This window comes from Lobosporangium transversale, assembly GCF_002105155.1.
Source record: "Lobosporangium transversale strain NRRL 3116 chromosome Unknown BCR41scaffold_21, whole genome shotgun sequence".
NCBI lineage: Eukaryota > Fungi > Mortierellomycota > Mortierellomycetes > Mortierellales > Mortierellaceae > Lobosporangium > Lobosporangium transversale.
The window spans coordinates 620,305-640,149 of record NW_019028999.1 but is presented as its reverse complement, the minus strand read 5'-3'; the positions used below and the strand labels follow the sequence as shown (position 1 = coordinate 640,149).

The following is a 19,845-nucleotide window of genomic DNA, read 5'->3' as shown; positions in this document are numbered from 1 at the left end:
AGTGAGAGAAAGAGAAAGTGAGACACGAACAATGAACAAAGGCTGAAAAGAGGGTTTGAGTGTGATCCCTCGTGGCTGTTGAAATGCGATCATTCGATCAAGACCGGACATACAAAAATCCCATGTCCCATGCTCATTTGCATCCCATATTAGACCAGATCAAAACTTTTTTTTTTCCTTCTTGAGACACTTCTACAAAGAGGCAAAAAACTTTCTGCAGTTCTGCAATTTAATTACATGTGCAAGCCTAGTTTTATTTGTCTTTATCGGTTTAAATAGATGGGCTTTGGTCTTCGAGGAGAAGGACGATTGTTACTTAGGGAAAAAGCCAAGGATGGTGGACATTGAGCAGGTCAAGACCGACAGCTGAGAAACAAATGAAAGCGGCGAGCACTTTGTATGGAGGTGAAGCAAATGTGGTCCCTTTAATTGAATGAGCCCCCCTTTTTTTTTTCATTCGATGGCATGTGCATCCCCACATGAGACGAGTACCAGCATGCTTCAGATTTATAATTATTATTAAAATTATAATTAATATATAATATCACAATGATTTTTACTCTGGTTAATGGTAACATGTCTATCTGTCAACGACAGTGTTACTATTTGCTGTAACAAATATAGATATCCATCAAGTTGTGCAAAATGACAAATCAAACCACAATGACAAATAGTCTGCAGTGGAAAGTTATTCAGGCCAATATGTCGCTGTTCATGTTAACTACGCCTCAATCCTAGAGCTGTTCCAAAGTACCAAAAGGGCAAAAAAAAAAAAAAAAAAAAAAAAAAAAGAGAGAGAAAGTCAGGTGCGTTTAGGGTATCAGGCAATAATAAGGCTAATTAGACCAAAGTAAGGTTAATTCTATTTTTTTCTTTTGCTTTGAAGGAATTGTGCAGTCATTGACAATGTGTTAATGTTAATAGGTCATTTTTATATTTGACAACCATGCGATCATTAAAATAAGTCCAACCTTGGTTTTTAATAGGCTCAGGTTGGTTTAAATCATTAAATCCTTTCTTTGGATACGCTGGAAATACTGAAGCACATGTCAATATGAAATCATGACCCTGAGAATTTCTCCCGAAGCTATGGGAAAGAATGCTCAGGAACAAAGGGAGCTAATCGCGCATTATTATTGTTGGTGACATGGTGAGTTGGACAAGGAAAAATATTACCATTGATTTCATTTGATTGTAAGAATAAATTGATGTTGTAAAAATCCCTCAAATCAACAATGACATGGTCATTAAAGCATATAATCTTGGCAGGTTTTCATGCATTCAATAAAAAAGCATTTTGATATTAAGACGCGTAAATCGCAAGCTAACGCTCGACTAGCCTAGTAATAGAACGCCGATTGGTGTATATATCATCAATGTTCATAATTTTAAAGATGACGATGGTTTTTTTTGGTCTGGGTGCCTACTTCATCTTCTTACATACTCAGTTTGCTTCCACCCATTGGTATATATTGTCCTTTCGATGGGTGTACGAGTACCTAAAATGACATCGAGATGCGGTCATCATCATGAGAGAACTTCAACCTATTGGCAACATCACCTTGATTGTCCCTGACATGGTTATTGTCTCTTCCATGAACATTCACATCAATACTTTAGTCTATTTTTTTTTTTTTTTTTTTTTCAAATAAATACAGCGTCTTTTGCACTTTTTTTTTTTTTTTAAAATCTTTATCAACAATTGTCTCTCTTCGCAAACAACAGCACCACCACCGCCATTAAAAAAAAAACTCTCGTTCAACATGAAGTTCTCAGTTTCCACCGTTGCTGTCGCCTTCTTGGCCGTCGCTTCTGCTACCAAGACTACTTTAATGCCCTCAATCTCCGCCTCGGTCTCATCCGCTATCAATAAGCCTTCGCCTACGAGCACTGGCACTATTACGGTCACGGTCCCTATCACCGCCACAGTCACGGTCACTCTTCCTCCCTCCTCGACAGGTGGTCCTGCTCCCACCCAGCCCTCAAGTGGAAATGCCTTGAATGTCCCTGCCAAGGCTATCATGGCTTTCGGCGTTGGTGCCGTTGCTTTAGCCCAATACTTGTAAAAAAAAAAAAAAAATCTCTGGATATAATAGACCTTCCATCCTATTACGAATATAATTGTATATACAAATATCACTCAAGGCTTTATTCTTGGGAATGTAATAAAGTTACCCTCTTCATGTCTTCAAAAAAAGAAAACAGATCGACTACTATATATATTTTATCACCCTCTTCTACGTTGCAAATGATGCAAATGATGCAAATGATGCAAATGATGGTCCTCCAACTTACATAAACATAAACTTTATTCGCCTTGAGAAAGGGAGCCCATCTAGACAAGATCGTGTAAGATAATAAATGAAAGAATATTATATAACATAGGCTTTAATAAATGTTGTCTAAATTGTCCGTGCATTTACTATTCCACGACTTGAAATGCGTGATCCCTTTTTTTTGCATGAATAGGATTAGTTTGCTGTCCAATCTCCAGGCTTGATTTTATTTTTTATTTTTAATGAGGAGCTCTTTGCATTGCCCTTTGACTCCTCTCCAGAAGGATTCACTTTGGAGGCAAATTTGATGTCAAGTCGTTTGACTTTTTTTTTTGTAGCATTGTTTGACCAATAAACCACATTTTCGCATTTACATTTCATTTCATTTCATTTCAATTCATTTCATCATTCCATCCACTCAAGAAAAAAAAAAGGCAAAAGGAAAGAAAAAGGGCCGACTATTTTTCTTTGACTATCACAAATAGCGTTAGTAGCATCATGACGAGCCCTACTGTCGTTTGGAGTGTTCATGGTAATGAATTTAAATAGAACTGTTGGTGCGCGATACCTATTAAAATAGTCTGTATTACTGGTCTGTGCATGGCAGGAGATCCAGTCCTTGTTTTCAATCCTCAAACCATTAGAAACACTAATAACCGCCTGCTTTACCTATTGTATTGATGGTCATTACCAGTACTGATGCCATATGCGTTAATCAAGGACATCAACAAGGAGCGGGATGATCTTGATAATGACAACTCATACTTCGCTACCGCACTCTTGAATGGTGAAAGCGTAGTTACAGAGTGGAACCCTGAGTTACGACTGGTAATAACATTATGATAAATGTCACTTATTAAATTACAAAATTTGTGGACTAAAAGCATCATCATGTATATATTACTTCTCTTCTTTCTCTCTCTTCTTCCTCTATTGCAAGAATATCATCCTTGCCATTGATGCTATTCCACATGTGTATCGTCAACAATGTCATTACATTGGCCTCGAATCCGTAGACCAAGTTTTGGACGAAATTATTGCCTTTGAAAAGGACCATGACTTTGAAGGCCATCCTATTAATACCCATCCCAAAACTATCAAGAGCTCAAAAAGCAAGCAACTACGTCCATTTGACGACAACGAAAACATCTTGATCAAGACCGTAGTCCTTAATTTCACGGACGGAATGGAAGTTGATGGCTGGCCTGGAATCTCTGTGATCCAAGGTCTTGAAAAGCGATGTTTGGCCTTCACAGGTGCTAACTCAAAGCTCTACTACCTGGACAGCGACAAGGCCTTGATCAAGCGACATTTGGTCGAATCGGGCACTCCAACCCCTGGCTACTGTGACGTCTACTCAGGTCAGCAGATGGAAGCCCGAGCTCAAACTCAAGCTAAAGCCGAAACCGAGCCTGAGCTTAAATCTATCGATGAAGAAGAAATGGCAAACAAGCCCATCATCTTGGATAAACTTTTGAAATTAAAGTTTCCATTGCTGGTCAAGCCCGCCATTTCAAGCTCAAGTCGTGGTATTTCCATAAAGTCCGTTGTGGACACTCCAGAAGAAGCATATGAACGCGCCATGGAGATCAAGAAGATCTGGGGGCCTGTTTATGTTGAAGAGTATATCACTGGTAAGGAGCATGTCATTCTGCGAAGTGTTTCGATCGTATACTCAAACCATAATATCTAAAAACTAGTTTCTATTTTAATATGAAGGTCGTGAGTACACAGTCTTGGTATCCGGTTCTCAAGAAACAGGTATCAGAGTTTATAAAGTATTGGAGCGTATATTCCGAGCAGAACTTCCAGAACGAGAGCGCATGTTGACTTATGACATGAAGTGGGGTAACGATAATTATGGATCAGACGAAACAGTCGAAACAGCCTCATGGTGGATGCAGGTTTGTTCGGACCCTGATCAGGAACGATTGCAACCCCAAGCAATGTCCATGTATGCGAGCTTTGGGGGGAATGGATACTGCCGTATGGACCTTCGAGAGGACTATCGGACAGGCGAGGTGTTTGTTGTGGATGTGAATGGTAAGTCGTTACCCTCTTTAGTTTTTTTATTAAAAAAAAAAAAACAAAAAAAAAAAAAAAGTCGAAGCCTTGAAGTGCTAAACCCTCTTCTCCTTTACTTGTTCAAATAGCAAATTGTGCAATCGAGGATGATAATGATTGCGCCATGGGGAAGGTAAAGAAACAATATAAATGCATTAAGTTATACTTGGGCTTGCAATGATCAATACGTATACTCTTTGTTTACCTCGCTGATCTACTGTTATCTAAATTCCATCGGAGTGTCCTCTCATAGATCCTCAAGGCATCTGGGTTGAATCTTGGACAATTTTTCTCCATTCTAATGGAAGATGCCATCTGTATGAGAGATAATCTGTTGTCCAAAGAAGATGCTTACCCAGAACTGAAGTCACTTGCCGCTATAGCCATGACTGGAAACATTAAACATGCACTTGAGACAACCACAAACGAACAACTTAGGAAGGCCGTACGCGTCAGCGCATAGTAACCTTTATCAATTCTCTCTTTTTTTATTTTTTATATTTTTTTTATAGGCCTGGATCATGAAAACTCATTATGTAGTAATAAAAAAGTTTTTGTTTTTTTTTTTATTACTTTCTTCGCATTGAGTTACTCTTTCCTATCTACTCTTGTTCTTTGATGCATCATATAATAGTATTTTCAATATTGCTGAACAGTCTTAGTTGGTATAGGTAACACCTTCATAAGCATCATCGCTATTCTGTGGCTCATATAAACACAAGTGTTCTGGCTTTGTCAATGACTCTGCTCCAGTCTCTGTATACGCATAGTTGTAGCTTTGCTCATGTAGCTCCCAGCGTCCTCTCCGTCTACAGAATCGCAAATCGTCATACTCCTCCTGCACTTCCTGAACATCTACAACGTCATTTGTTCCCGTTGCTGATGCTGATGAGGTTTGTTGCTTCGCTTGTTTCTCCAATAGTGGTTCAAATGGTTGGGTAGGGTCTGACAAATCCCCATATTGTCCTACGATGACCTCAATATCGACCGTGTATGAGCGCATATCGTTTACAACACAGTGCATCCAGCCCCGGATCACTTGACCTGAATTCACAGCCAAAGGTTCCCTAAACAAGAACCGCACCTGCTGCCAATGTGTTCGCTCCGAGCTTGGCCCAGTAGACATTTGGACCGGCTGGCTAGCGACTGAGTCGGCATATCCAGAGAATACAAGATCGAACCATCCAGCGACCCCATGCATCAACCCTGTATACTGAGCCTTCCATGAAATCGGGACCACAAAATCACGCAGAGCCTTCATGGTGATAGTGTTGAAATCCATCTCAAACCCTCCATTTATTTCAGACGTTGGATTGGCTAGCAAAGATTTTGGATCAAAATGGCCAACTACAGGCATACCTAAAAGGGAGTGTTTGGAAAGTAATCGAGACGAATGATCATAATTTTGGTTAATTATAGTAGCAAGAGGCGGTTTTTTTTTTTTTTTTTTTTTTTTTTTTTTTGCTTACCAAACAGTTCAGCCTTGGCATCAGGGTAGAGAGGAGAGAGATCTATGCCATGAAAGGTTGCCTGCTCCCAGAAACGGGCTTTACCTATTGTCTCTGTAAATAATAACGCATCTGTGAAGGGCGCAAGGTACATAACACCTTTGTTAGGGAAAAGGTGCCCTCCTGGTTTTAAGTATGTGTCGCGAGCATAGATGAAGCTTTCAATCTAAAAAAAAAAAAAAAAAAAAAAAAAAAAAAGTAAGAGTGACCATATATCTGTTATAGCTTAGCGCTCTCTGGTTTCATTACTGACATATACTTTATAGTTGTATCACGACCTACCATTCGCTCATGAACAAGTAGTACACCTATGAAGACGTATGTAGTAAGTTAGGGCGACGATGATATTACAATCAGTGACAGATAATCATTTGGAGATGGATAGGAAAAAAATCATTACCAATGGGCTCTGAAATAATTGTGTCAACCTTGGGTGCCTTAATACTTGGGTCCTCAATCTTGGCTATTAAAAAATATTTTATGTAAAGTGTAAGTTTTTTTTTGGTCTTCGCTGTAATAATGATTCATTTAAATATCATACTTCAGATGGGATTAAGACCACCTGGAGTAGGTTCAACAAACTCACCTTGAATGACCTCGATTTTATCCTTCAGGAATTCATTTTTAGCTCTTCCACTGGGCAGGGACGCTGCCTCTACAAGCTTCTTCATTTTTCCCGCCATATCTGATGCCTCGACTGCGTATACCTTCTTAGCACCTGCTTGGACTGCAAAGTAACTTAAAATACCGGAACCTGATTGTAAATTATACGATTTTTTTTCATATTTTAGATATTTGATGATGCGAAAGACAAAAAAGAAGATATAGGACGAGTCATGCTTTAATAACGGTCGCCAAATCAGTAAAATAAAATGAACGAAATCAATAGAATAGAAAGCTATTTATACCTGCTCCAACATCCATGACAAGTTTATTCTTGAAACACTCGGTATTCAATAGGATTGCAGATCGGTAGGTGGATGTCCTTACTGTGTCTTGAAGCATGTTTTGCTACGAGACAGAGGAAACATGCAAAAAAACAATATGGCGTACGGGCGATTGGAGTAGGATGGGGTCAGCCTCAATTGCTGCTGACTTTTGCTGAGAAAAAGAGTGAACAAGGGTGGGGAGACTACTGGTCTAAATGTCTTCAGTCTCAAATTCCATGTCCATTCGTTCTTATCTTTTTTTTTTGCTTCCATTTCTTCCATGAAATCGAAACAGTTTCTTCATGTTCAATGTAAATCCTGAAAGCTTTTTTTTTTTTTTTTTTTTTTTTTGAAGCGAAGTATATACCTGATGCTGCAGCATGGCATAGTAACCAAAGTAGGCCGGATCCCTAGCCTCATTTGAAGGCTTGTCTACCATAGATGCCTCGGTTGACATGGCTGACAAAGTGATTAGGTTGTAGGACAAGGGAAGATTTTGACGATAATAAGCTCAGATCGTGAAATACGCGCATTTGGTACTCAGCCACCTGACTGACTGTTTTTTTTTGTAGTCAATGGTCCACTAGATCCTATAGCATATCCTCATGCAGTGATAGTTGAGAATATTGATCCAACATCAATGTATATACTAGGTGATGACAATTCCGCTATCATCTCTGTTATCCTTCATTTTCCTCTCCATTTTCCTTATCCATTTCATAGCGATGACATGGGCTCTGCTGCAGAGCCAGAAGAGAGAAAAAACCTTCAAAAGCGTTCCCGGAGCACATGGCTGGGCAGTCAATAATGAGTGAAGAACACAATAACTGTTTTCAAGTGGCACATGCCCATCAAAATGTTATCCAACAGAATGCCTTCTTGTTCTTGCCTGTGACAACAGCAGACCAGAGGGATATTCATGATTTGAGAGGTCCGATGATATAGGCTCTCACTTTTCTCTGTCTTCATCTCGGACAAGATGGCCACTTTCTCTTTCTGACGGTGTGGAATGGCTATGAGCTGTTATTGCGTCTTACAGGGCCTCAAATATGTAAGCATCGGGCTGCTTAGTGTCATATTGAATGGCCTAAGCAGCACTAGAATTATAGCAAGCACTCGCTCAATACCGTTATAATTGGTAGTGTAGGTGCTACTATTGCTGTTATTTATGGTAGCGGTGAAAGTGATGGTAGTGGTAGTTGCCATTGCAGCTGCTAAAATAGTTACAGGTATTACTGTTGGACGTATTTTGTGGATCATATATAGCCTTCAGTTTGGATTGGAAGCGACTTGAAGAGGTGAGGTGTTGAAATATGTTAATGTCTAATCGGTGAATGTTATGCTCTTCCCACTTTGTCAGGGAAATACCACTGGAAATGAGCTGAGCAAGTGTCCAATGCTTGCTTGTGCAACGATCAACAATCAATGTCTAAGTAGAAATTTCGAGACTACAATTTAAGTTTTGGTTTTGGTTGGAAATAACACATTCACACCCATTAAGCAAAGGGACATTAATTTTGCAATTCTTCACACACTGCCAAACCACCCTGCTTCATTCTACATGAACATTAATTCTCTCTCTCTCTCTCTCTCCTTTCATTCATTCTTCTCTTTCTCTCTTTCTGTCCTTTTGTCCTTCTGTCCTTCTGTCCTTCTATGTCTGTGTCCTTGCATGCTGATTGCTTCTAACCGGTCCCCTAACTTGCATTGCTCTCATACGCATACTCTCATCCAGTCCTTGTCTTGGACATATCTTTTTCCTGCTATTATTGTTCGTCTGCTTTTTTCTACTTCATTGTATCGTCCATTTCCCTGGCTATTACTGGCCGACCTTTCGACTTCGTCTATCTTCTCGCCACCTCCGCCATTATTGTCCAGACCCCCGTTGCTGCAGCCGCTACTGTGCGCACTCCAGGTGTAGCAACTCAGAAAGAAGTCAGGTGCTGGTCTGTCTTGCACCTCCTCTTTCTGATTGATTGCCTTGATTGCCTACAATCGCTGCCATTGAACAGCAAAAACAATCGATATCTTGCTGCTGCAATCATTCAAGGGCAGCAGCAGCTTCTGCATCAGAACCTAAATCAACGCAATCATCATTCACAGATACAACTAGAGCTATTAAAGCCCTCGTGTCCTCAGTTTGTCATACCTTTCTCCCGCATTGACCTAAACTCTCAAATACTATCAGCTCTGTGGATAAAAGGACCCACTCTTTTATCTCACACGGGCATCCAGTATTCTTTGACTGGTCACAATAGAGTGCAAATAGTCGTCGCAAAAGATCACTTGTATCCTTTGCTTCGATTATTATTACCTTGCCTGGGAACAATAGAATTATACCTCCTGAAACGAGACTTGAACGCCCCGGTTGTTGATCCTTTATTGCCTCTCCCGTTGTTGTCGTTGCCCTTGCCAAGTCTGACCTCCAGAAACAAGGCCTCTTCATTAACAGTTTTGCTCCTTAACCCCATATCATCTTTTATCAGCCGCGATTGCTCTTACTCTTCCTCGTTTTCCTTCACTACTCTTTCGTCCTTATTTCCTTTGCCTTACTCCAGAGCGCAGAGCCATCGCCATCATTGTCGTGCTCGCTGTCTCAAATGGGCTCGTCCAAAACTGTTATTGGAGGAGAGTACTTGGTTCTGGGCAAGATTGGCGAAGGCTCCTTTGGTGAGGTCTTTCGAGGTATGTGTCTAGTCTATATCCTTACTAGGCCCATTATTTGTCTTTCCTTTCTTTTCACATCCCCTCATTTTCACAAGCGTTTTTTTTTTTTTATTTATTTTTTCCAAACTCAACGCGAATGCATATTGCATGTTAATTTCTCAACTTTAATTTGGGGTGACATGACCATCCACGGGATACGATTCCCTGCACAGAATCCCAAAACATACCGATCTGAAGTAAAACCTTTCGGATATAGTTTATGTGTGTGCTCTGTTGTATTTCCATTGTTCTGGTCTATGCAATTGTTATTAATTCAATGCCATGAGCATAGAGCCGTTGTCTGTCAGAAGACATGCAAATGCACTTTAGAATAACGACTGAAATGAAAGAGATAAATGAGATAGTGTCCACGATAAGGAAGGCTTATTAACATATTTCCTTTCATGCATAAATGCATGGATCCTTTCGCTTATTCCATCAATATACTTTTTTTAGCGACTCATATTGCCACTGGCGTGGACTATGCCATCAAGAGAGAGCCCATCAATGTCGCGCACCCCCAGCTCGAACATGAATTCAGGATGTACGAGCAACTTGCTGGTGGAGGTATGCGCTTGAGTAGCTTTATTTAGTTTACCCCACACAACTTGCGACCAGCGAATTGGATACAGGGAGAATCACGCCTTTTTTTTTTTTTTTTTTTTTTTATTTGTTGTCGAAATGAGCCCTTTGTCTTGTCCGGTACTAAGTGCATTATTATATATTGTGTTTACTTAAAATATATATATATACTCTACAAACATCTAGTTGGCATTCCTAAAGTGCACTGGTTTGGCAAGGAAGGCATGTACAATGCAATGGTCATTGACCTTCTGGGACCCAACCTAAAGGAAGTTCGCCGTGAAAATGAAAAACTACCTCTTAGCTTTGTTATCGAATTAGGCGTCCAAATGGCAAGTATAGCCATTACTCTGTATCATAACTTGAATAGCAATCGCAACAATATAGGATGAGGACATTATCGTCAAAGTCTCTTACGCAGATGTCTAATGAGGCGTAAGTTTTATTTTTTATTATTATTTTTTTTTTTTTACGGTAAATCCCAACATCTAGATCACCCAACTTGAATCTATTCACAAAAAAGGGATCGTATATCGTGACATCAAGCCTGAGAATTTTCTTTTGGACACCGATATCGTCCTGCCTGATGCTCCTGCCTCACCGATATCTCCAACTTGTCTAAAGAACGGCAGTCATGGTAGTCATGAAAATAAGCTGTCAGCATACTCAAACTTTGTCCTGAACTATTTTAACGATACGCGTCGCCAACGTCAAAAGAGTTTGGGTAGTGATTCTGACTGCAATGGATCTGACCTGTCCACATCGCCCGAATCCCCAATTAGGGCGATTTATGGTAAACCAGCCCTGTCGATTGTTGATTTTGGATTGGCAACATACTACAGAGATGCATGTGGAACAGGAAAGCACATTCCCAATAGAGGAAGCACAAAGCATAAAGTCGGAACAGCCCGATACGCCAGCATCAATATCCACTGTGGACGAGGTAAATCTAGGTGAACTTTCCCAAGGAAAACTACTATAGCATTTCAGACCTCATCGAGTCTAAATTCGTTAATTTGTTGCTGATAAACTGTAGAGCATACACGCCGAGATGACATTGAATCAGTAGGCTACATGCTCCTTGAATTCTTGATCGGAACATTGCCTTGGTCCGGTATTTCTGCCAGGAACTCAAGGCAAGGCTGGGCTAAAATGCGGGAGATCAAGGAGGATATTGAATTGGATGAGCTATGCGATGGTTTACCGAAGGGGTTCATGACGTTCATTGGGTACTCTCGTAGTCTTCGATTTGATGAAGAGCCCGATTATGAGTATCTCCGAACAATTTTATGCTCGTCTGCCGGACGAGGTGCTGAAGCGCAGATTGTTCGATGTTATAGGGAGCCACCTCCTTCCCTATCAAGATCGCAAGAACAAACTTATACCGGAATGGGAGGCCTTCCGATTCATCGTGGTGGAAATGATCCATATAAATCGAAGGAACGGTGTAAGCCAGACAATCCATTGAAGGACTGGAGAAATAAGCCCCAATACAGCCCTCCATCCAACAAAGGAAACAAGAATCCGAAGCAGCGTTATTGTCCCGCTTCGCTCTGGACAACAACACCGCCAGATATGGCGCCTAAAGACGAACGGCTTGGAGCTGATGCCAAGGAATTCCAAGAGATGAGGGATAGAATTGAATGGGGCGTACCTCCACAGGATGACACAGACGTGGGTATACCTTTATGGGGTGACGAATTTAATCATAATCAAATCCCAAATAGACCAAGGAAATGTTCATGGGGGGAAAATGACCCCAACGCGCGCTGGGGGCATGGGGAGGGGTATGAAGACGAGCCCGAGACTGAGCCGGACGAGAACCTGCCCTTCCCAATGGGATCTCTGCACGAAGACCCTGCTCCAATTCATACACATTATGCCAAAGCGTCTTTCAAGCCCAATACTGGTACAGCTGCAGCTACAGCCGCTACAAGCCGCCTTTATAAACCACAGGATGCCCGTTTTTACTCGGATGATCCTCCAGCAGGACTAACGCCCCGCCTCGGAGACGGATCAGGCTTTAAGCAAACGCTGCCTATGCCTATACACCCACTCTCGCGCCCAAAAGACAATGACATGTATGCATCTCATCTGTCGCCCCCAGTACCATCATCTCCCAAGTCACTCTCGTCTTCGTTTTCATCCATGAACTTGCGCACAGGGACTCATGGAGAGCATCCAAGCACAGATCGTGCTCAAGCTTCTTCAAGCATACACAGCGATAAGTCTAAATCGAATACAATTGGGCTAGGACGTGGGCGTAAGTTTTCAAACCCTCAGGATAGGACTCGTGGCTGGTCAGTAGATCATGGGACAGGGGCTTGGAACAGTTCGGAGCATGGGAAAGGAAGGAATGGTAACGAAAATTGGCAAACAAGGAATGCTGATCGTCGTCGACCTCACGGCCATGGCACAGTTGACTCAATGGGAACATCTGGACCAGATTTATCACACCAAGGACAACATCATACTCTGCCTCGCACGAGACAAATCTCAGCATCAGGCACTAAGGCTCAAGGGCAAGGGTCAGGACAGTTATCGATTCAAATCTCCAAACAGGGCCACAGTGGTGGCTATAATAATCATGGTCAGAGCCATGGGTCTCACTATTATCAGCACCATCTGCCCCATGGTCAAACCATCAATCAAAACCACCGTAATCAAGGCTCAACAAATAATGGTGACGGTGCCTTCGGGTTCAATGAGCAGGGACGCCAGTTGCGATCTCGAATTAGGAAAAGCTCAAACACCAGTCTTTCGAGTCTATCTGATCAGTGGGCGACCAATAGCAAGGTTGGCAATAACAGTGTAAGGAACAAGCCTAAGTAGCAAGTAAAACATGCATTAAAGAAACATTGCCTTGCCCATATTGTATACAGGAAAAAAAGATGGTTTTTATTGTTTTTGTGAAAATTTACTCAAAAAATGAACAAAAGCAAAGCATCGATTGGTTTAATTTGTCCATGTTTGCCAACAGAGTACAACTCTCCATCCTTCCGGATCTTCAAAAGTGACCCCGTAGTCGTCCCAATAAGGATTTACGGAGTTGACTGTGTGATATCCATGCTCCTCCATACGTGCTTTTTTGGCCTCAACTTCGTTTTTATCTCCAAGATACAAAACCAGAAGATTATCTTGAGTGGGTGCGCGAACAGATTCATGTTCAGCATGATCGTGTTGTAAAGTAAATTCTAAGTGCCAAGGCGCAGGAGTACCAGGGTTGTTGGAGGGCAGAGCAAGGATGCGGCCATCGAACCCGCGGTGATTATCAAAAGACGCGATTACAGCTAAACCCAGTGCTGTCTGATAAAAATGAAGCAGCTTGGAAAGACATCTGGTTGGGCGTGCGAAGCGAAGGATTGGGACGCTCGCTGAGGCGAGAGTATTATTAGAAATTGAGGCAGACATGCTGGGGAGCTCAGTTTGAAAGGAAAGGAAAGGAAAAGAAAAGAGAGGCGTGAGAAAAAAAGAGACATGAAAAGACATGTTGAAATTACAGACGCATTGCTGCCGAAACTGCGCAGTGCCAAAATACGTGCTTTCTCAGGAACATGAAATTAAAGTAATGACACATTTTTTTTGGTCCATGTTCATCATAGTTATAAAAGCCTGAACTTGAAGACGTTTTTTTTTTCTTCATTCTTTTCTACTTTGAAGCGCTTAGTCTAAAGGCACGAGGAACACATTGATTTACGCAGATACAATCTCATATGTTATTGCGTATCTGTCGGATCCCTTCTCATCCATCTCCAAATATATGTTCCCCAATCCTCCTCTCTCTTTACAACGCTATCCTCACCACTCCTGATCTTCCTTTTGATCCCTTGTGCATAATCATCAAGGTTTAGCTCAAGCCGTCCGACCTCGACAAAGCCAGCCTTTGCGAAGGCAGGCCACCCACTCATAGATGAACTCACCCAGCAGGACACACCTTCCTCATCTGCCTTATCTGTGCCCCATTTCAAGAGAGCAGATCCAATTCCTTGGCCTTGATAAGCAGGCGCAACACTGATGCCATAGATATAGCGACATTTAATACCAGGGACCATTATATATTTCGAGTAGTGGACCATGGCATTGTTGGTGGTTTGCCTTAACTCACCGATTGTGAGTGGTGAAGATGGTGATAGAGGAAGAACAGGAGATGGAGGTGGAGGTGGAGGTGGAGGCAGAGGAAGCTCTCTTGATGTTGTTGTGCCTGCTGTTGTAGATGAAGGTGCAAATGAGGATCCTTGGTTGCTATTGTTGTTGTTGTGTTTCATGGGTATTTGATTCTTCTCGGGATATCCCCATGTTGCCCAGATAACGAATCCAAGGATCTCTCCTCTATCATCATTATGATCAACACCATGTTGCCGAGCTACAATGATGTCGACATTTGGCTTACCAAAGAGCCCCACTAGATCTTGTTTAGTGCCATCGCGATGGTTGTTCTCGCCTTGCCATACGGCCTTTAGAAGAGTGTGAGTATCATTGAGAAATGCGTCGCCAGAGATTTGTGCTATTGCGTCAATGTCAGCAGGCGTTGCTGAGTCCAATTTGAATGATGCACCCATAATCTCCTTGAATATACTGCACTTATATATATGTATATAAAAGGAGAGAAAGAAAGGAGGAACAGAAAGATGAAAAGCTCTCTTCTTCTCCAGTAAAGGGTGTATGGACCCCTTGGACTTTTTTTTTTTTTTTTTTGCAAATTATGAATACTAAAAAGAGTCACTCGAATCGCTGAGGAAAATTTTTTTTAGAAGCTGATGCACTGTTTAATTTTGTGTTACCAAAAATCATTTTTGGCGCAGTACATATTTGCAAAAAGGAAGGACCCATTGTTTTGTCATTGTAATGATGACTTTGATGTACAGATCAAGAGGAAAGAATTGTAAGAAATATGCACACGTTCATTATACACAGACGAACCAAAGGCTTCGCGTGAAGCCAAGGTAGAATGAGAAGTAGTGGCTTCGAATACGCTTTTATTGCATGCAAAAGACGTGTGTTTATCAGCACTCAAAGCATGGGCGTCAAAGAATGTCTGTGTTAGACATTATGCATAGTGTTGTCATCTGCATAACCTAGACAATGGAGTGCCCTTATAACGGATTCATCGCTCCCCATCCGGAGGATGGTCCAGGCACGAGTTCCATTTCAACGTTAAACAACCAAGGACTTGAAAGAGAAACAACTGGAAACAAAAATGCCAATCACTTTTGAGCTAGTCAGAAGGGCACCGACCGGTTTTGTCTAGTCCCTCTGAATGTACGTATTCCCGTCAGATAGTCCGTCTCCTTCCTCTATATTTATGCGTCATTACACCATCGCATTTCTGTTTTTAATTCTCTCTCCTTTTGTTCTTCATATTCTTCACATTCATTATTTCTTGACATGTCACCAAGGAATATATTGGACACTAAGATAGAAACAGACATCGGAACCATGGATGAAAATAACCAACAGCAGCAACAACAGGGTATCCAGGAGAGAAGCCAGGAGCAAGAACCCATCGTCAACAGATTCTTATTACCCAAATCAATTAACACATACACTGCAACCAATGGCATCTACAGCAACAATAGCGACAGCATTAGTATTGATGACAATAAAGACAGCAGTACTGTTTCCACTGGCCTGTTCCCACCACATTCACGCAAGAAATGTAGGCATCATCAACTAAACAACAACAGCATCAAGAAAGAAAAAAAAAAAAAAAAAAAGAGAGAGAGAGAGAGAGAGAGAGAGAGAGAGAGAGAGAGAGAGAGAGAGAGAGAGAGAGAGAGAGAGAGAGAGAGTATATAAGTGTATGAATGAGTGTGAGTGAGGGGGAAGAGAGAAGAGGAATTTTGTTCATTCGCGCGCATTCATTCATTCACCATTGTTCATTCATGAAAACATTTCTATTCAAACATCAGTCCTCTTTTGCTTTGACGTAAAGAGAGAAAAAAACAAACATTTCTTCTACACTGAGGAAGAAAAAAAAAAAAAGGATATCCATTAATCAATAACTTGTAACCATGAGAGGCATGTCTTTTTTTTGTATTTATTTTCTATGGATCTTTTCAATAACAACAATGATAAATCTGATCACACTGATCACCGGTCACTTTTAGACATCATCGGAGTGTGTGCGATGGATGATAAGGCTCGATCCAAGCCCATGCGTAACATCTTAGACCGTCTACTGAATAACGGACCTTTTGAAGCCATCATCTTTGGTGACAAATGCATCCTTGATGAAGGTAACATTCATGAATAATAATAATAATGATAATGATAATAAAAACATTACTTTATCAACAAAAGATTCAACAATCCCTCATTTGACAAACTTCGCACTTTGATCTACTGCAACAAGTACAGAACCACAGTTCTTGTATACATATCAACTTATCTTGTCCTTTTTTTTTTTTTTTTTTTTTTTTTTTTTTTTTAAAAAAAAAAAAAAGACGTCCGATCATGGCCAGCTTGCGATTTTTTCATTTCATTCTTCTCCAAGGGCTTTCCTCTTCACAAGGCGATCGAATATGTCAAATTGAGGACACCCTTTTGTGTAAATGAGGTCGACTTGCAGACCTTACTATGGGATCGTCGACTCGTTCTTGAGGTTCTTGAGCAGATTGGTGTGCCCACGCCTAAGCGTTTGACCATGAGTCGGGATGGTGGGCCCATGCTTGAGGACCGTGTTCGTCAAAAGCTGAAGCTGAGAGGCGTGAATCTGCTCGAAAGAAGGCCTATCCCAGAATTCAACATGATCGACCAGGACACGATCCAAATTGGAGATCAAATCATTACAAAACCATTTGTAGAAAAACCCGTGTCTGGCGAGGATCATAACATCCACATATACTACCATTCTTCTACCGGAGGAGGAGCAAGACGACTCTTTCGCAAGGTAACAAGAGTTTTTTTTTTTTTTTTTTTTTTTTAAAAAAAAAAAAAATAAAAATAAAAAAAATGAAGGCAAATGTTTAACATTGTCTCTATTTACTGACTGATTTATGCATGTGCTGTCAATTTCAGGTTGGCAACAAGGCTAGCGAATACGAACCAGATTTAAATATGCCTAGGACGGAGGGGTCGTACATTTACGAAGAATTCATGGATGTTGATAACGCTGAAGATGTCAAAGTATACACCGTTGGTGACCAGTTCGTACACGCAGAAACAAGAAAGTATGCAGCAATAAAAAAGCGTGGAATAACCCCATTTATTCTTGTATTTTTGTGTTCAAGTAGATCCGATCCAAATTAATCTCCTCCTTTTCACCTTTCTAGATCTCCTGTTGTGGACGGACTAGTGCGCAGGAACACGGATGGCAAAGAGATCCGCTATGTTACTCAATTGACTCCAGAGGAGAAAAAGATGGCTGTAAATATTTGCAAGGTCTTCGGTCAACGTGTTTGTGGATTTGACTTGCTTCGTGTTGGCGGGAAGTCATATGTCATCGATGTCAACGGCTGGTCTTTTGTCAAAGGCAACAACTATTACTATAACAACTGTGCAGCCATCTTGCAGGAGACCTTCCTAAGGAATGCTCGACAACGCAAATTGTCCGAAGTGGTCTTGCCAAAGGAGTTGAGTGTAGAGAATGCGTGGCGTTTGAAGGCGTTTGTTTCCGTGTTCAGACACGCGGACAGAACCCCCAAACAGAAGATGAAATTCTCATTTAGTTCTGCACCCTTCCGAGAGCTATTAAATGGAGGAGGCGAGGAAGTGATCATCCGACAGGCTAGAGACCTCAAACTGGTCTCAGCTGCTGCAGAACAAGCGATGAAGGAAGGGTTGGAGGACACTAACAAGTTGATGCTGTTGAAGAACATCTTGGATAAAAAATCTAACCTTCCAGGTACCAAAGTCCAGGTCAAGCCTACTATTACAAAGGATAGTGAAGGCAACTCGAAGTCAGTAAAGTTAAAGATAATTGTCAAGTGGGGTGGAGAGGTAAGAGCCCATCAAAGCTGTTTCAACTGGATTATAAAAAGGTATCTTATCCCCGTACTAATTTTTTTTTTTTTTTTTTTTCCAAAAAAAAAAAAAAAAAAAAAAAACAAACAAACGAACAAACATTTAGTTCACTCATGCTGCCAAATACCAGTCTAGAGACCTTGGTGATAACCTCCGCAAGGACCTTCTCATTATGAATAAGCATGTTCTGGATGATGTCAAGATCTTTACGTCTTCGGAGCGTCGTGTTCGTGCAACTGCCGAACTGTTCACACAACGATTCCTCGACATTCGTGAGGTTCCAAAGGACATGCTTTTGATTCGCAAAGAGATGCTCGATGATAGCAATGCAGCAAAAGAAAAGACTGATCTTGTTAAAAAGCAACTTCATGATCTCCTTCTACCGGAAAATGCGGAAGATATTCAGAAATACTGGCCAAAAGATCAGCAGATCGACCCAGGACGACTTGTTCAGGACATGATTGTTGCGATGCGGAAACTACGCAAGATTATGCGCAAAAATTTTGAAACTATGGATGTGGCCTCTATACAAAAGACTTGGTGTTGTTACGAAAGCCCCTCCCTCTTCTTGGAGCGCTGGGAGAAGATCTTTGAGGAATTTGTAGATGGAGAAAGAGCTGATTTTGATCCGTCCAAGGTCTCGGAGCTGTATGACTCTTTAAAATATGATGCTCTTCATAACAGAGTCTTTTTGGAGAGCATTTTCAAGGATACGGATTCATTTGATGGTGACAATATTGGCGATACTGAGGGTTTAGGTCCTATCAAAGATCTGTATACTAAAGCAAAAATCTTGTTTGATTTTGTATCTCCTTTGGAGTACGGAATCAGTGAGGCTGATCGATTGGAAATCGGGTTATTGACCAGCCTGCCACTGATCAAACAGATTGTTGAAGACTTGGAGGCAGCGAAACGATCAACCACTCCATGCACACGGCTCTACTTTACTAAAGGTAAAGAAAGAAAGAAAGGAAAAGTTAGGAAGCTTTGTAGAAAAGTTGATTGCTAACGCCAATCCCATAGAATCACATGTCCATACACTGCTCAATATCGTATATCTGTCAGGCATCCCCACACGTCTCAGTAAAAATGAACTTCCTGAGCTTGACTGTAAGTTCATAGTCATTAAAAAAAAAAAAAAAAAAGCAAAAGCCCATGTATATATTATCCATCTAATTTTTTTTTTTTTTATTATTACCAAAGACTTGACACAGATCACATTCGAACTATACGAGCGCAGCGGCTCAAACACGCCGTTGGATTCACCGCTCTTAGCTGCAACGTCCCCTCCACTCAACAGTGGAGCTGCTCTACAGTCACCTCAGCCTCGAGAGTATTCACTCAGGATTGGATTTTCGCCGGGTGCTGGAAACTCCAATATCCTAGATTTGCAAATGGATTCAAAGCATTGCCTTTCAGTGATGCCACGCCGCAATCTCACTGACCACCTGCCTCTAGAGGCTGCTCTGCGGTACTATAAGACCCAGGTCGGTAATCCAAAGTACAAGAGTGTCAACCGCAAGATCCGAGAAAGTCGCATGCTGGGACACAAATTAGTAGTAGCTAATGAAGGAGAAGAAGATGCACTCATCCATGACGAAGCGCCATTGATGGTCTTTGGATCGCCTGTAGGCTTCAATGGCGTGGAAACGCATTTCCCAAATGGGGCTCACAATAGCAGCAGCAATGGTATCACTGGTAGCAGCGGCGATGGGGGTACTGGCGCTAGCGCTATTGCAGCACAGGAAGAGAATGATGACAATACCATATCTACGTCTAAATGAATGATTTTACATCATTTGACTCAAGCCTATGCTT

At 41.4% G+C, this 19,845-nt stretch overlaps 7 protein-coding genes across 7 annotated transcripts; 4 read left to right on the top strand and 3 right to left on the bottom strand.

Annotated features, from left to right (window-relative positions):
* The first annotated feature begins 1,696 nt into the window (after positions 1–1,696).
* BCR41DRAFT_354894 (hypothetical protein) lies at positions 1,697–2,181 on the top strand. The gene has a single exon (XM_022024417.1). It carries the CDS (start codon positions 1,764–1,766, stop codon positions 2,064–2,066), a length of 303 nt encoding a protein of 100 aa, XP_021880926.1. The 5' UTR covers positions 1,697–1,763; the 3' UTR covers positions 2,067–2,181.
* A 1,135-nt stretch (positions 2,182–3,316) lies between these two features.
* On the top strand, positions 3,317–4,880 carry BCR41DRAFT_88146 (hypothetical protein). Its single transcript, XM_022031060.1, has 3 exons — positions 3,317–3,910; positions 3,996–4,319; positions 4,430–4,880. The coding sequence occupies exons 1-3, from the start codon at positions 3,463–3,465 to the stop codon at positions 4,519–4,521; spliced, it is 864 nt and encodes a 287-aa protein (XP_021880925.1). The 5' UTR covers positions 3,317–3,462; the 3' UTR covers positions 4,522–4,880.
* A 36-nt stretch (positions 4,881–4,916) lies between these two features.
* BCR41DRAFT_354890 (S-adenosyl-L-methionine-dependent methyltransferase) lies at positions 4,917–7,258 on the bottom strand. The gene is made up of 7 exons (XM_022024416.1): positions 7,145–7,258; positions 6,757–6,859; positions 6,435–6,602; positions 6,249–6,311; positions 6,131–6,156; positions 5,810–6,014; positions 4,917–5,699 (listed from the first exon to the last, which is right to left on the bottom strand). The coding sequence occupies exons 1-7, from the start codon at positions 7,232–7,234 to the stop codon at positions 4,999–5,001; spliced, it is 1,356 nt and encodes a 451-aa protein (XP_021880924.1). The 5' UTR covers positions 7,235–7,258; the 3' UTR covers positions 4,917–4,998.
* Positions 7,259–9,377: 2,119 nt separating this feature from the next.
* Positions 9,378–12,014, top strand: BCR41DRAFT_377955 (hypothetical protein; the record flags this gene model as incomplete). Its single annotated transcript, XM_022027129.1, has 7 exons — positions 9,378–9,462; positions 9,940–10,050; positions 10,252–10,397; positions 10,558–10,702; positions 10,868–11,008; positions 11,102–11,360; positions 11,954–12,014. The coding sequence occupies 7 exons, from the start codon at positions 9,378–9,380 to the stop codon at positions 12,012–12,014; spliced, it is 948 nt and encodes a 315-aa protein (XP_021880923.1).
* Positions 12,015–13,002: 988 nt separating this feature from the next.
* BCR41DRAFT_354888 (prolyl endopeptidase) lies at positions 13,003–13,537 on the bottom strand (the record flags this gene model as incomplete). The annotated part of the gene is made up of 1 exon (XM_022024415.1): positions 13,003–13,537. A coding segment is annotated over exon 1 (404 nt), but the record flags the coding sequence as incomplete, so codon positions are not given.
* Positions 13,538–13,717: 180 nt separating this feature from the next.
* BCR41DRAFT_354886 (acyl-CoA N-acyltransferase) lies at positions 13,718–14,737 on the bottom strand. Its single transcript, XM_022024414.1, has one exon. The coding sequence runs from the start codon at positions 14,622–14,624 to the stop codon at positions 13,782–13,784; it is 843 nt and encodes a 280-aa protein (XP_021880921.1). The 5' UTR covers positions 14,625–14,737; the 3' UTR covers positions 13,718–13,781.
* Positions 14,738–16,192: 1,455 nt separating this feature from the next.
* On the top strand, positions 16,193–19,811 carry BCR41DRAFT_306827 (histidine phosphatase superfamily-domain-containing protein; the record flags this gene model as incomplete). Its single annotated transcript, XM_022020841.1, has 8 exons — positions 16,193–16,301; positions 16,527–16,954; positions 17,083–17,234; positions 17,337–18,003; positions 18,134–18,980; positions 19,051–19,137; positions 19,231–19,282; positions 19,328–19,811. 8 exons carry the CDS (start codon positions 16,193–16,195, stop codon positions 19,809–19,811), a joined length of 2,826 nt encoding a protein of 941 aa, XP_021880920.1.
* Positions 19,812–19,845: the final 34 nt, after the last annotated feature.